Source organism: Coregonus clupeaformis, unplaced genomic scaffold (genome assembly GCF_020615455.1).
Source record: "Coregonus clupeaformis isolate EN_2021a unplaced genomic scaffold, ASM2061545v1 scaf2144, whole genome shotgun sequence".
Classification (NCBI taxonomy): domain Eukaryota; kingdom Metazoa; phylum Chordata; class Actinopteri; order Salmoniformes; family Salmonidae; genus Coregonus; species Coregonus clupeaformis.
The window spans coordinates 47227-61933 of NW_025535598.1; the positions used below are offsets into that span (position 1 = coordinate 47227).

A 14707-nucleotide genomic window follows, 5' to 3' on the forward strand; every position below is an offset into this window, starting at 1 on the left:
TCTAGGGAGGCAACGATTGATCTAAACTTCAGATTTGCCCCAGCAGTGCTGTAGCAGCGCCACCAGCTCTGCAGTCTACTACATGTAGGTCTATGTGCTGGGCAAGAATAGAAATGCACACACATTGGAGGACCTCCAAGAATAGATTGGAAAATACCTATTCAATCTGAGCAATGATTATGAGTAGGATGAAGGACGAGAGATTAATTCATTTTGCCCAGTAATCGGTGTCCTCAAAAGCAGCACCGACTCTGGCGCCACTTGCAGGATCGCCACGAACTGCGCCTTCCGCTCCAGCAGGGGGCGACAGTGCAAAATGTATTATGCCGTGCACGCAAAGACTGACAGCGCTCTTTGTCTTCTTGAGTTTGTTTACGTTGGAAGCTAGCTGGCTAACTTAGCTAGCCAAACAGCTTTCCTTCTAAAAAGAAAAATGTCTAAAATAGAGTACTTGAGAGTGTTTCTCAACCAGAAATTGATAGCGGCAGCTGAGGAGATATTTGGTGTCGTTGAAGAAACGATAGCAGAGTACCAGGAAGAGGTTTCTCGCACAAAGGAGGAGAACAGGCATCTACGGAGCATGCTGGATGTCCGTACTAAGCCAGATATCAAGTTACATAGTCAAGCAGGTGTGTGTTTGTTTTTTCAACATTAATTTAATATGAGACATGTTAAGCTATCAATATGTATTTACTTTTTGAGAGTGTATCTAGCTAGTTACAAAACCAATGTCTGTAAGAAGATGATTCTTGTAAACCTCGCTAACTACGTCAAGTCAGCTCATTAGTTTTATATTTCATCCCTCTCTCCTCTCCAGACCTCCAGCAGCTCACTGTCACCGTGTCTGATGAGGTGATTTCCCTTGAGCAGCAGGAGTGGAGCCCCAGTCTGGGGCAGAAGGACCCAGAACCCACACAGATGAAAGATGAACAGGAGGAACCAAGGACCAGTCAGGAGGATGAGAATCATGTCAATGAGTTTATCAATTCTTACGGCTGTGTATCAAGTGGCTATTATCAAGACCCAACTCAGTCCTCACATGGAGAGAGATACTCTCTACCCAGCACCTCAACTGAACAGATCAAAACAGAACCTTATGTAGAAGACTATGGCGTATCAGAACCAACCAGAGAGTCTCAGCCCTTCTCTGCAGTAGATACAGAGTGTTCTGCAGCTCAGAGTGAAAACAGAGGACATATTGACTGGATGGAGACTGGAGGACCTCTGTCAGGTCTAACGTTAAAGCCACTCAAATCAAAGAGAACAAATACGGTAGAAGGACAAAGTTCTCATATCAGTGTTAAGGACAGGAAATTGAACCATCTAAAATCACACTCAAGACCCAGTGTAAGCTGGGATGCTGCTCCTAGTTGTAAGGTATGTGGAAAGCAATTTGACTCCATGGTTTCTTTATTAAATCATGTGCAAACGCACGCACAGGATAAAGAACATCTTTGTGGTGTGTGTGGAAAATTCTGTCAGTCCACAGAAAGAATGATAGATCACCTACAAACTCACATCGGAGCAAAGTGTTGTCATGTTTGTGGTAAATATTTTGCTTGGGATACTTTCCTGAAAAGGCATTTGAGGAGTCATACAGGGGAGAAGCCGTTTCGCTGTCATGATTGTGGCAAAGGATTTACTCAGCGCGGACACCTAAACTTACATATGAGGAGCCACACAGGGGAGAAACCACATCAATGCCAGGATTGTGGCAAAGGATTCAGTCAGAGTGGAAACCTGGCTGTGCATATGAAGAGCCACTCTGGAGAGAAACCACATCACTGCCCTGTTTGTGGCAAATGTTTCATAAGAAACCCTGATCTGACAGTGCACATGAGGACTCATACAGGGGTGAAACCATATAAGTGCCAGTATTGTGGCCAAGGATTCAAGCAGAATTATAACCTGAAACTGCACATGAAGATCCACATGGAAAAAAACATATCATTGCCATCTTTGTGACATGTATTTCATCACTATCACCCAGTCAACCTGGCATGAGATTTCACATGGTAGAGAAAGGCGTCACTGCCATGACTGACAGAGGCTTTGCATAATGACAATACACACAATACTTTAGTGTAGAAAACACTGACAGTAGACCTTGTTTGTGATACATGTTTCACTAAGCAGCTTTATTGAGGAAAGTTTTTACTCGCAGTGACTGTTGATATGTGGTTGTTTTACCTGTTTTGAATGCACTGACTAAGTCGCTCTGGGTAAGAGTGTCAACTAAATGACCAAAATGTAAATGCAAGAACAGTACTTCAACAGTCCAATTGACACAGGAGAAAAACTATATAATTGTGTTATTAAAAAAACATACATAAGGCAATGATTGCTGCTAAATGCTTCAAATGGATGAATTCCCCTAGAAGGTACGAGAGCATTCACAAGAGGGAGAAAACATAATGACAACCTGATGAAAAACCTCCTGACAACATGGCAGTTGTCGTCCCCTGTGTTGGGAGAGTTTTTCAGACAATACAAGAGATACATTAAAACATGTAATTCCTTGAATGTTTTATTCCTATGAAATACATCACTCCTGTCCTCTTCCTTTAATTAATTGCAGACATGAGAATGTTGGATTGGTGATAGCAGTAGGGTGTATTATATTTTTTGCATACTTTAGTGATCTAGGGAGGCAACGATTGATCTAAACTTCAGATTTGCCCCAGCAGTGCTGTAGCAGCGCCACCAGCTCTGCAGTCTACTACATGTAGGTCTATGTGCTGGGCTAGAATGAAAATGTACACACAATGGAGGACCTCCAAGAATAGATTGGGAAATACCTATTCAATCTGATCAATGATTAGTAGGAAAAATGACGAGAGATTAATTCATTTTGCCCAGTAATCGGTGTCCTCTTCTCAAAAGCAGAACAGACTGTTGCAAACTGCAGGAGCGCCAGGACCTGCGTCCTCCGCTCCAGCAGGGGGCGACAGTGCAAAATTTATCATGCCGTGCACGCACAAAGACTATATAATGACGAGATGCTCATGTCTCCGCCCTAACAATTGGGTCAAAAATAAACTTAGGTCAAAAATAAGCACATAGAAACGCATTGAGCTTGTTTAGGACAGATTTAGGCGAGAGTAAAACATCTTGCTTCGCCTCAGTGCTCTTGATATTTTCGACTTTGTTTACGTTGGTAGCTATCTAGCAAAATGTCCTTCTCTAAAAATGTCTAAAATAGAGTTATTGAGAATGTTTCTAAACCAGAGATTGATAGCGGCAGCTGAGGAGATATTTGGTGTCGTTGAAGAAACGATAGCAGAGTACCAGGAAGAGGTTTCTCGCACAAAGGAGGAGAACAGCCGTCTACGAATAATGCTGGAAATCCGTACTAAGCCAGAGATCAAGTTACATAGACGAGAAGGTGTGTTAGTATTTTCAACATTAATTTAATATGAGACACGATAAGCTATCAATGTAATACAATTTGTTGAAAGTGTAGATAGTTCCAATGTCTGTAAGAAGATTACTCAATCTTAAACCCATCTAACTATCCAGCTAACAATTCTAGGGAGATAACTTATTTTTTTATGTTACCCGTAATCGTTCCCTAATGTTTGAGTGTCCAGTTTTCCGTTAGTTATGGAAACATTATATCTATGTTAGCAAAAACCTTCTGATAACCCGTTTAGCATGTTTTGGTGTTAAAGTTATGAGAATATTCCCTTAATGTCATACAGATCTTATCAAGAACGTGGTTACAATGTTCTCAGAATATACAACATTAACGTTCTAGACGCGCTTTATGGGACGTTGAACATTCATGTGTCCAGTTTTCTGAGGGTTAGGAAAATATTCCATCAATGTTCCACCAAACATACACAAAACATGGTTGCCATGTTATCCGAATATACAATATTAAAATTCTAGACACGTTTCATGGGACGTTGTAAGAACATTCATGTGTTCGGTTTTCTGAGGGTTTGGAGAATATTCCAGCAACGTCCCACAAAATATACACAGGACATGGTTGCCATGTTCTCAGAATGTAAGATATTCATGTTCTAGACACGTTTCATGGGAACATTGCAAGAACATTTCTGTGTATCAGTTGTCAGTATGTCGCCTGATTTGTCCGAAAGAAACGTTCTCACCAAAAAAATCATTACACATCACACCTTGTTACTGTTGCCAAGCCCATCAAGGCCCTGATTGGTAATCCATTCACAGCTCTTTTTGTCTGTTGGCAAGGTTAGGGATACTCACACACAGTGCGTTTAACATACTGTATTTCCAACTTCCATATTTGACATACATGATTACATTGTGCATGTTGATTTATACAGTAATTATTATGCAAAATGTCCTCACCTGGGATTTGAACTCGCAACATATTGGTTCACGTCATTCAGATCTTCCTGTTACTCCACCATGTCTGTGTGAGTTAATTTGACTATTCTCTCATCATTGATTTGATGTACTTATTTCAACAATTTAAGGGCTTTCTATATTGTCTAATGTTGGTGGGGCATATTAACCTGTTTTAATGATACTCCTCAATCACTAGGATCAATACGTTTTTTTCTTACATTTTTTACATTTTAGTAATTTAGCAGACGCTCTTATCCAGAGTGACTTACAGTTAGTGAGTGCATACATTTTCATACTGAGTGTACTTTTAATAAAACTGAGAGTTACTTCAAATTTCATTCACCCTATTGCTTACACATCAAGTTGTTTCAGGTCTACACAAGTGCCTAGGAAGGCGGGTTAGGGTTTCTTCTTGACAGGGCCTAACTATACTGGCCCAATGAGCACATGCCCTAGAGCAGGGCTCTCCAACCCTGTTCCTGGAGAGCTACCATCCTGTAGGTTTTCATTCCAACCCTAATCTAGCACACCTGATTCTAATAATTAGCTGGTGGATAAACTGAATCAGGTTAGTTACAACTCGGGTTGGAATGAAAACCTACAGGAAGGTAGCTCTCCAGGAACAGGGTTGGAGAGTCCAGCCCTAGAGATAACCCTTATTGGGACAGTGGTTAGGGTGTTCTTCATTGGTGCTAGTGGCCTTGGTTTGAGACCCACTAGAGGAGTCAACCTACTCTCACATTCTTAGCAATATAGGTTAGTCATTATTTGGCAACAGTTACAACACACCTGTGTTTGAAGTAAATCTCTGTTAAAAGTACACCCAAGAAAATATTTTATTGTTCATAGTGATTCAGAAGTACCAATAAAACAGGTTAATATGCCCCACCAATATTAGACAACTATACAGAAAGACCTTAAATTGCTGGAATAAGTCAATAAGATGAACTGATAGCCTACCTTACACAGACATGGTGGCGTAGCAGGAAGATTGAAGTACCGTGAACCAAGGGGTTGAGAGTTCAAATCCCAGGTAAGGACATGTTGAATAATAATTACTGATTAATTGAACATGCACAATGTAATCATGTATGTCAAATATGGAAGTTGAAAACACAGTATGTTAAAAGCACTGTGTGTGTGAGTATCCCTAACCTTGCCAACAGACAAAGAGCTGTGAATGGATCAGTGGTTCACCAATCAGGGCCTTAATTGGCTTGGCAACAGTAACAAGGCGTGATGTGTAAAAAAGTGTAAAAAAAAAAAAATTGTTGTGGTCACACATGTTTTTGCAACGCTCCCATGAAACATGTCTAGAACATTAATATCTTATGTTCTGAGAACATGGCAACCATGTTCTGTGTGTGTTTGGTGGGACATTGATGGAATATTCTCCTATGCAACAGAAAACTGGAGACATTAATGTTCTTGCAACATTCCCATGAAACACGTCTAGAACATTAATATCTTAAGTTCTGAGAACATGGTAACCATGTTCTGGGTATGTTCTATTTGACATTAAGGGAATGGTCTGTTAGAAACATTCCTTGCACATCCCTGGAACATTCCTATGAAAACGTTAGTTAATGACCTAATGAGACGCTTAAGGAAATATTCTCTAAAGTTGTGGGAACGTTTGTTAGCTGGGTACGTCAAGTCAGCTCTTGAGTTTTCTATTTCATCCCTCTCTCCTCTACAGACCTCCAGCAGCTCACTGTCAAAGTGTTGTCATGTTTGTGGTAAATATTTTGCTTGGGATGCTTTTCTGAAAAGGCATTTGAGGAGTCACACTGGGGAGAAGCCGTTTCGCTGTCACCATTGTGGCAAAGGATTCAGTCAGAGTGGAAACCTGGCTGTGCATATGAAGAGCCACTCTGGAGAGAAACCACATCGCTGCCCTGTTTGTGACAAATGTTTCAGCAGAAGCCCTGATCTGACAGTGCACATGAGGACTCATACAGGGGTGAAACCATATAAGTGCCAGTATTGTGGCCAAGGATTCAAGCAGAATTATAACCTGAAACTGCACATGAAGATCCACATGGGAAAAACCATATCATTGCCATCTTTGTGACATGTATTTCAGCACTATCACCCAGTCAACCTGGCATGAGATTTCACATGGTAGAGAAAGGCGTCACTGCCATGACTGACAGAGGCTTTGCATAGACTGGAAGTTTGGCAAGGCATAATGACAATACACAAAATACTTTAGTGTAGAAAACACTGACAGTAGACCTTGTTTGTGATACATGTTTCACTAAGCAGCTTTATTGAGGAAAGTTTTTACTCGCAGTGACTGTTGATATGTGGTTGTTTTACCTGTTTTGAATGCACTGACTGTAAGTTGCTCTGGGTAAGACATAATTCAATTATGTTTCATTTTCTCTGCATTGTTGGGAAGCATTTCACTGTTAGTCTACACCTGTTGCTTATGAAGCGTGTCACAAATGAAAATAGTTTGGATTTGATTGCACCTAAACGCTTCAAGTGAATGAACTCCCCTGGAAGGTATGAGAAGAACATTCACAAGAGGGAGAAAACATAATGACCTGATGAAAAACCTGATGACAACATGGCAGTCATACCCTGTGTTGGGAGAGACTTTCAGACAATACAAGAAGTACATTAAAACATCTCATTCCCTATATCTACTGTCATTCTTTCTTTCTATACAGTGCCTTCAGAAAGTATTCATACCCATTGACTTATTCCACATTTTGTATTACAGCCTGAATTCAAAATGTATTAAAACACATTCTTACCCATCTACACACAATACCCCATAATGACGAAGTGAAAACAGATAGACAATCTTTACTGAATATTTATCGTACTATGATGAGATCGTCCATATATTATGGGTGCTTTGTATATGGTGCTGCAGCTTTTACATTGCTGTTGCGCCTTGATAGGATGCAAGCGAGGGTACTCAGGATGTGCGATGGTGCATTTAAAACTACACCGGTTGAGGCTTTACAAGAAGATACTGGGGAAATGCTACTATCCCTTAAACAAGTTAAGCTAGCTCTGGCATACTGGGCAAGACTGTAGGGTAGTACGGTAGATCATCCTACACTGACAGTATTGGAAGACTGCTGGGAATGTGAAAGATCAAAAGAGGGGTTATGACCCAGAGATTGGGAAAAGGGTTGATGAAGATGGACTCAGGGACCTTGTTATAGGGCCATCTGTGGCAATAGGAAATGTGCCACTGTGGTTTTATACAAGATCACATGTTGATGTTAGCCTCATCGAAGAAAAGAAACAGTGGTGTGAAGTAGATCATGTAGGAACAATAGTGGATCAATATATTAGTAATCAGTTTTATTATTGTCTTGCAGTGTAGACAGATGGTTCAAAGGATCCCATGAATGGGAAGACAGGAGCAGGTGCGTTTATTTGTGAGTTCGATGTTAATCTATGCAAGAGACTAACAAATGATTAATCTGTAGATTCAACAGAAATGGTTGCGATAATTGTTGGATTGCAATGGATAGAGGAGGTACAACCAAGAAGAGTAGTAATATGTTGGGACTGCATCAGTTTTGTGTAGTTTGAAGATCTGGAAAGTCAGAACATGAGGATTTATGGTTAGAAATAATGATGCTGTTGTTGGGCTTACAAAGATATGGTATTGAAATTCAGTTCTGTTGGATTCCGGCTCATACAGGAGTTAATGGAAATTATATAGTAGATATAATAGCCAAAAAGCAGTGGAAAATAATATTGTGGATATACAGGTGCAGTTGGGTAGAGGGGAAATTAAAACATTGATTCGGAAAAATGGGTTAGATTGCTGGCAGAGACAATGGGATGAAAGTAGTAAGCGCAGACATTTTTATAGTACAAGGAAATCTGTACTGGAGATAGTGTCATATAATGGGAACAGAAGGGAGGAAGTTATGTTGTGTAGGATGAGATTAGGGCATACAGGATTTAATCCCTCTTGGAAATTGTTAGGGAAACATCGTACTGGAATGTGTAATGGCTGAATGGTAGAGGAAACAGAACGTTAAAATTTTGTGAAATGTATGATGTAGAAAGAGAGAGGTTGTTTGACAGGGTCAGAGAGGTTGGATGGGAATGGGGAGTGGGTGGTATTTTGGGTGGGGATGATGGGAGTAGTGAGGTTTGTAGGGAATTATTTTATTTTATTAGAAATTCAGGATTAGTTAAGAGAATATAGTGGTGTAGATAAGTTGTGACTGGCCTCACACTCCAGTACAGTAGGGTGGTGGTGTATGCACCTGCCAGTTGGTTGCCATTTGCCAATAAACACTTAAATAAGAAGAAGAAGAAGAAGAAGAAGAAGAAGAAGAAGAAGAAGAAGAAGAAGTGCATGTCAGAGCAGAAACTATACCATGAAGTCACAAGATAGAATTGTGATGAGGCATATAGCTGGGGAAGGGTATAAAACAATGTCTAGAGTGTTGAATGTTTCCGAGAGCACAGTGATCTCCATCATTGGGAAGTACCCAGACTGCCTAGAGCTGGCCGTCCGACCTAACTGACCAACCGGGCAAGAAGGACCTTGGTCAGGGAGGTGACCAAGAACCCAATGACCACTCAGAGTTCCTTGGCTGTGATGGGAGAACCTGCCAGAAGGACAACAGTCTCTACAGCACTTCACCAATCTGGGCTTTATGGGAGAGTGGCCAGACAGAAGCCACTCCTGAGAAAAAGGCACATGACTGCATGCCTGGAGTTTGCAAAAAGGCATGTGAAAGACTGAGATCATAAGGCAAAACTTTATGTGGTCTGATGAGACAAATTGAACACTTTGGCCTGAATGCAAAGCACTATGTATGGAGAAAACCAGACATAGCTCATCACCCGTCTAACACCATCCCTACTGTGAAGCATGGTGGAGGCAGCATCATGCTATGGGGATGCTTTTCAGCAGCAGGGACTGGGAGACTGGTAAGGATAGAGGGAACAATGAACGGAGCCAAATACAGGCAAATACTTAACGAGAACCTTCAGAGTGCAAACAACCTTGGACTGGGGTGAAGATTTACATTCCAACAGGACAGTGACCCCAAACATACAGCCAAAGCAACATTGGAATGGCAAAAGAACAATAATGTGAAAGTTCTTGAGTCGCCCAGCCAAAGCCCAAACTTGAATCCTATTGAAAATCAGTGGAAAGACTTGAAGATTGCTGTTCACCGCCGCTCCACATCTATCTTAACAGAGCTTGAGAAAATCTGCAAGGAAGAATGGGAGAAAATCCCCAAATCCAGATGTGCAAAGCTGATACAGACATACCCAAGACAACTCAAAGCTGTAATCGCTGCCAAAGGTGCTTCTACAATGTATTGACTCAGTGGTGTGAATACGTATTTAAATATTTATGTATTTCATTTTCAAAACATTTGCAAAATTTTCACTTTGTCATTATGAGGTATTGTGTGTAGATGGGTGAGATTTTTTATTTTATTTTTGTATACATTTTGAATACAGGTTAACAACAAAATGTGGAATAAGTCAAGGGGTATGAATACTTTCTGAAGGCACGGTACATCCCCCCTCTCCTCTTCCTTGAATTAATTGCAGACATGAGAATGTTGGATTGGTGACAGCAGTAGGGTGTGTTATATATGTTGTGTACTTTAGTGCTCTAGGAAGGCAACGATTGACCTAAACTTCAGATTTGCCCCAGCAGTGCTGTAGCAGCGCCACCAGCTCTGCAGTCTACTACATGTAGGTCTATGTGCTGGGCAAGAATAGAAATGCACACACATTGGAGGACCTCCAAGAATAGATTGGGAAATACTTATTCAATCTGATCAATGATTAGTAGGAAAAATTATTAGAGATTAATTAATTTTGCCCATGAATCAGCCCTCTTCTCAAAAGCAGCACAGCTGGCGCCAACAAGCATTTCGCTATACCCGCAATAACATCTACTAAACACGTGTATGTGACTTTTTCTTGTTGTTGATTTGATTTGACCTGCCGGATCGTCACGACCTGCGCCTTCCGCTCCAGCAGGGGGCGACAGTGCAAAATGAATTATGCCGTGCACGCACAAAGACTGACAGCGTTCTTTGTCTTCTTGACTTTGTTTATGTTGGTAGCTAGCTGGTTAACTTAGCTAGCTAGACAGCTTTCCTTCTCAAAAAATGTCTAAAATAGAGTACTTGAGAGTGTTTCTCAACCAGAAATTGATAGCGGCAGCTGAGGAGATATTTTGTGTCGTTGAAGAAACGATAGCAGAGTACCAGGAAGAGGTTTCTCGCACAAAGGAGGAGAACAGGCATCTGCGGAGCATGCTGGATGTCCGTACTAAGCCAGAGATCAAGTTACATAGACGAGCAGGTGTGTGTTTGTTTTATCAACATTCATGTCATATGAGTTACGATTATCTTTCAATGTAATTAATTTTGTAGAGTGTATTTACAAAACCAAGGTATGTAAAAAAATATATATATATATTGTGAGCCTAACTACGTCTCAATTCAGCTTTTGAGTTTTCTTTTTCATATTCTCCTTTTCTCCAGACCTCCAGCAGCTCACTGTCACCGTGTCTGATGAGGTGATTTCCCTTGAGCAGCAGGAGTGGAGCCCCAGTCTGGGGCAGAAGGACCCAGAACCCACACAGATGAAAGATGAACAGGAGGAACCAAGGACCAGTCAGGAGGATGAGAATCATGTCAATGAGTTTATCAATTGTTACGGCTGTGTATCAAGTGGCTATTATCAAGACCCAACTCAGTCCTCACATGGAGAGAGATACTCTCTACCCAGCACCTCAACTGAACAGATCAAAACAGAACCTTATGTAGAAAACTATGGCGTATCAGAACCAACCAGAGAGTCTCAGCCCTTCTCTGCAGTAGATACAGAGTGTTCTGCAGCTCAGAGTGAAAACAGAGGACATATTGACAGGATGGAGACTGGAGGACCTCTGTCAGGTCTAACGTTAAAGCCACTCAAATCAAAGAGAACAAAGACGGTAGAAGGACAAAGTTCTCACATCAGTGTTAAGGACAGGAAATTGAACCATCTAAAATCACACTCGAGACCCAGTGTAAGCTGGGATGCTGCTCCTAGTTGTAAGGTGTGTGGAAAGCAATTTGACTCCATGGTTTCTTTATTAAATCATGTGCAAACACACACACAGGATAAAGAACATCTTTGTGGTGTGTGTGGAAAATTCTGTCAGTCCACAGAAAGTATGATAGATCACCTACAAACTCACATCGGAGCAAAGTGTTGTCATGTTTGTGGTAAATATTTTGCTTGGGATACTTTCCTGAAAAGGCATTTGAGGAGTCATACAGGGGAGAAGCCGTTTCACTGTCATGATTGTGGCAAAGGATTTACTCAGCGCGGACACCTAAACTTACATATGAGGAGCCACACAGGGGAGAAACCACATCAATGCCAGGATTGTGGAAAATGTTTCAGTCAGAATACATCTCTGATAGTGCACATGAGGACTCACACAGGGGAGAAGCCATACATGTGTCCTGTATGTAGAAAATGCTTTACCACATCAAGTATGTTAAAGAAGCATCAGACAGCTCACAAACATATAAATTAGGTGTCATGAATGTGGCCAATGCCACAATGGATTCAGACTCTAGGGAACCACGTGAAGACTGTTTACAAGAAGGAGAACACGTGCCCTGTGTGGGGGGAGAGAATCAGACAGCAGACTGAGAGACATGTGAAAGGAGATATCCCTCCTCAAGACACTGCTCTCTGATGAATATCATGTTCTAACAGAGAGCAGTTAGTGGGTTTCTGAGCAACAGGAGTCCATGTTCATTAGTTATAGGATGACACAGAGGACATGATGTGATCCACTGTTCTCTGTCTGTATATAAAGCTTGCATTGGTCTTGAGAGTAATATGTCTTGTTCATATATGGTAATACGTCACCACCTCTACCCTGATGTTGCAAACAGCCTAGTTTTCAGAATGTTTGTTCCCTTGTGTTTAATGTGGCAAGATCTTCCATACACCAAATGTCATATTTACCTCTGAGCCTAATGCCAAAATGCATCAAGGGAAAAACATCTGTTTCATTTCAGGTGTATTTACAAGTATAGAGAATTGGTATGATACAGTTACGCTGCGTTCAATGGGAACTAAATATACCACCTGAAATTAGAGCTGCTTCTTTCAACCAACCCAGATATTGTACATTCCCAGACATCCATAAAGTACTACAGAATAAATGGCTGATAATGTGTTAATTGAAGTGTCTTTTTTTAGCTTCTCTCTTCTCTGGCAGCGTTGCGGGATTGTGTTGGGAACACCAACTATGCAACCATTACCTGATTAAATCAATACAAGTGTTAGGAAAAGGGAACTGGCTCCAATCTATAAATAAAAACCCTTTTAATTATCCGTAAAGGCAGTGGAAATATCTCTGAGCTGTCTATCAAATGGCTGCATCTACACACTAATCATTTAGCGAGATATACTGGAGTGGACACAGACCCTGTAGCACAAAAAGAAGAAGAAGAACTTCAATGGGGTAGGGACGTCCCAAGAGGACTTCGGTCAGCTAGAGGAGGAAGCGCTCGCTTGGAGGTTGTGTTGTGGTGCACAAGATTTCTTTGAATGACTTCGTGCCTGGAGAATTCTGAGTGCGGAGTCCGAACTGGGTGAATGAGTTGTTGATGCGTGAGAAGTTTGGAAGTCTGACAGCCGAAATGGAGGCGAGTAGTGCGGACGAAATGGAGAAAAGGTTGGAGAAGCAACAGCTGTGCTGGAATGCGAACAGTATGAGTGTCAGTTCTGATGATATGGAGCGGGAGGATGAGGGTCAAGGACCGGAATGGTCTGTAGTGGAAAGACACAGGAAGAATAGAGATCATGATACTGAAAGCAGTGGAGCGTTTAGTAAAGAAAGCATAAAGAGGGCCAAGATAGGAAGCAAGAGTAAAAATGTGTGGGAGTGGAAAGTGGTTATGGTGTTTGATGAGACCACAGGGCCTCATTTACATTTTAGTCATTTAGCAGACGCTCTTATCCAGAGCAACTTACAGTTAGTGAGTGCATATATATATATATATTTTTTCATACCCCCCCGTGGGAATCGAACCCACAACCCTGGCGTTGCAAACACCATGCTCTATCAACTGAGCTACATCCCTGCCAGCCATTCCCTCCCCTACCCTGGAACAATTGTGCGCCGCCCCATGGGTCTCCCGGTCGCAGCCGGCTACGACAGAGCCTGGATTTGAACCAGGATCTCTAGTGGCACAGCTAACACTGCAATGCAGTGCCTTAGACCACTGCGCCACCCTATCCAACTAACCAATGCAGTAGAGAAGGAGATAGGTGAAGTCAAATTAGCCCAGTTCATTGGAAATGGTAGATTGTTAATATTTGTGGTAGCTCGGCTCAGCAAGGGAATATTCTGCAAATGGAAAAGCTTAATGGGAAGAAGATTAAAAGCATTGTCCCTGGTGCTTATGCTAGGTTGAGGGGAGTCATCCCTGGGGTCCCAATATCTATGTCCATAGATGATATTACAGAAAATGTGACGGGAAGCAGAGTGATTGAGGCCAAAAGGTTGATCAGTAGGAAAGAGGGTCAAAGAAGTGAAAGCTTATCAGTGCTGCTAAGGTTTGAGAAGGCTTTACCTAGACAAGTACAGATAGGATTCATTAGTTTCAATGTCAGAGAATGTGTCCCATCCCCATTGCGGTGTTTTAAATGCCAAAGAATGGGACATGTAGCTGCTCAGTGTAAAGGAAAGAAAAGATGTGCCAAATGTGGAGGGGAACATGATTACGGTGAATGTCAGAGCAATGTGAAGACAGATTGGTGGAACTACAGTGTGCAATGATGGAGCTTCCATGGCTGCTGCTGTACTAAGTGGACCTAATGTCAGGGCTGGTGCTTCTGCTGGACCTGGCATGGTTTCCAGACCTGTTCAGAAATCTTGTGCTCATGAATATGCTGTGTCAAAGGACACTTTGATAGTGAATAAAGTTAACTTCATAGCTTTCATTGGCAAGGTTATCAACACGACTCGGGTTGTGGAAAGCAGAAATGCCAAGTTGAAGGTTATTGTGGATATGGCAAAGTAGTTATTGGGGTAACAGATGTTACTGTTGAAATGGTTGTAGACATGCTGAATAATTTGAAGGGTGGATTGTTTCAGCATGATATAGATAAAGTTGAATGGGTTGGGGTGCTTGGGATTTTTTTTTGGCGGAAGTACAGATTTAAGCAGACCATGATTTATCGCATACTCCAGCACAGTAGGTGGCAACATGCAGCTTTGGCTTGCGGATCGCCATGAAATCGTAGAAGAAGAAGAAGAAGAAGAAGAAGAAGAAGAAGAAGAAGAAGAAGAAGAAGAAGAAGAAGAAGAAGAAAACTTTGTCGCACTCCACTCCACTCC

At 41.6% G+C, this 14707-nt stretch overlaps 1 protein-coding gene, 1 long non-coding RNA gene and 1 pseudogene across 2 annotated transcripts; all 3 read left to right on the forward strand.

The window, feature by feature from the left end:
* The first annotated feature begins 372 nt into the window (after positions 1 to 372).
* On the forward strand, positions 373 to 2048 carry LOC121586190 (zinc finger protein OZF-like). The gene is made up of 2 exons (XM_041902706.2): positions 373 to 629; positions 818 to 2048. The coding sequence occupies exons 1-2, from the start codon at positions 434 to 436 to the stop codon at positions 1963 to 1965; spliced, it is 1344 nt and encodes a 447-aa protein (XP_041758640.2). The 5' UTR covers positions 373 to 433; the 3' UTR covers positions 1966 to 2048.
* Positions 2049 to 2674: 626 nt separating this feature from the next.
* On the forward strand, positions 2675 to 6980 carry LOC121586195. Its single transcript, XR_006003915.2, has 2 exons — positions 2675 to 3385; positions 6032 to 6980. It is a non-coding gene; the product is annotated as an uncharacterized LOC121586195 (long non-coding RNA).
* Positions 6981 to 10388: 3408 nt separating this feature from the next.
* Positions 10389 to 12538, forward strand: LOC121586187 (annotated as a pseudogene).
* Positions 12539 to 14707: the final 2169 nt, after the last annotated feature.

Excerpts from the sequence above, each read along its gene's own strand:
- LOC121586190 (XM_041902706.2), top strand. The coding sequence starts at position 434 with ATGTCTAAAATAGAGTACTTGAGAGTGTTTCTCAACCAGAAATTGATA. Across the intron at positions 630-817 it reads CAAGTTACATAGTCAAGCAG|ACCTCCAGCAGCTCACTGTC; the intron begins GTGTGTGTTTGT and ends TCTCCTCTCCAG.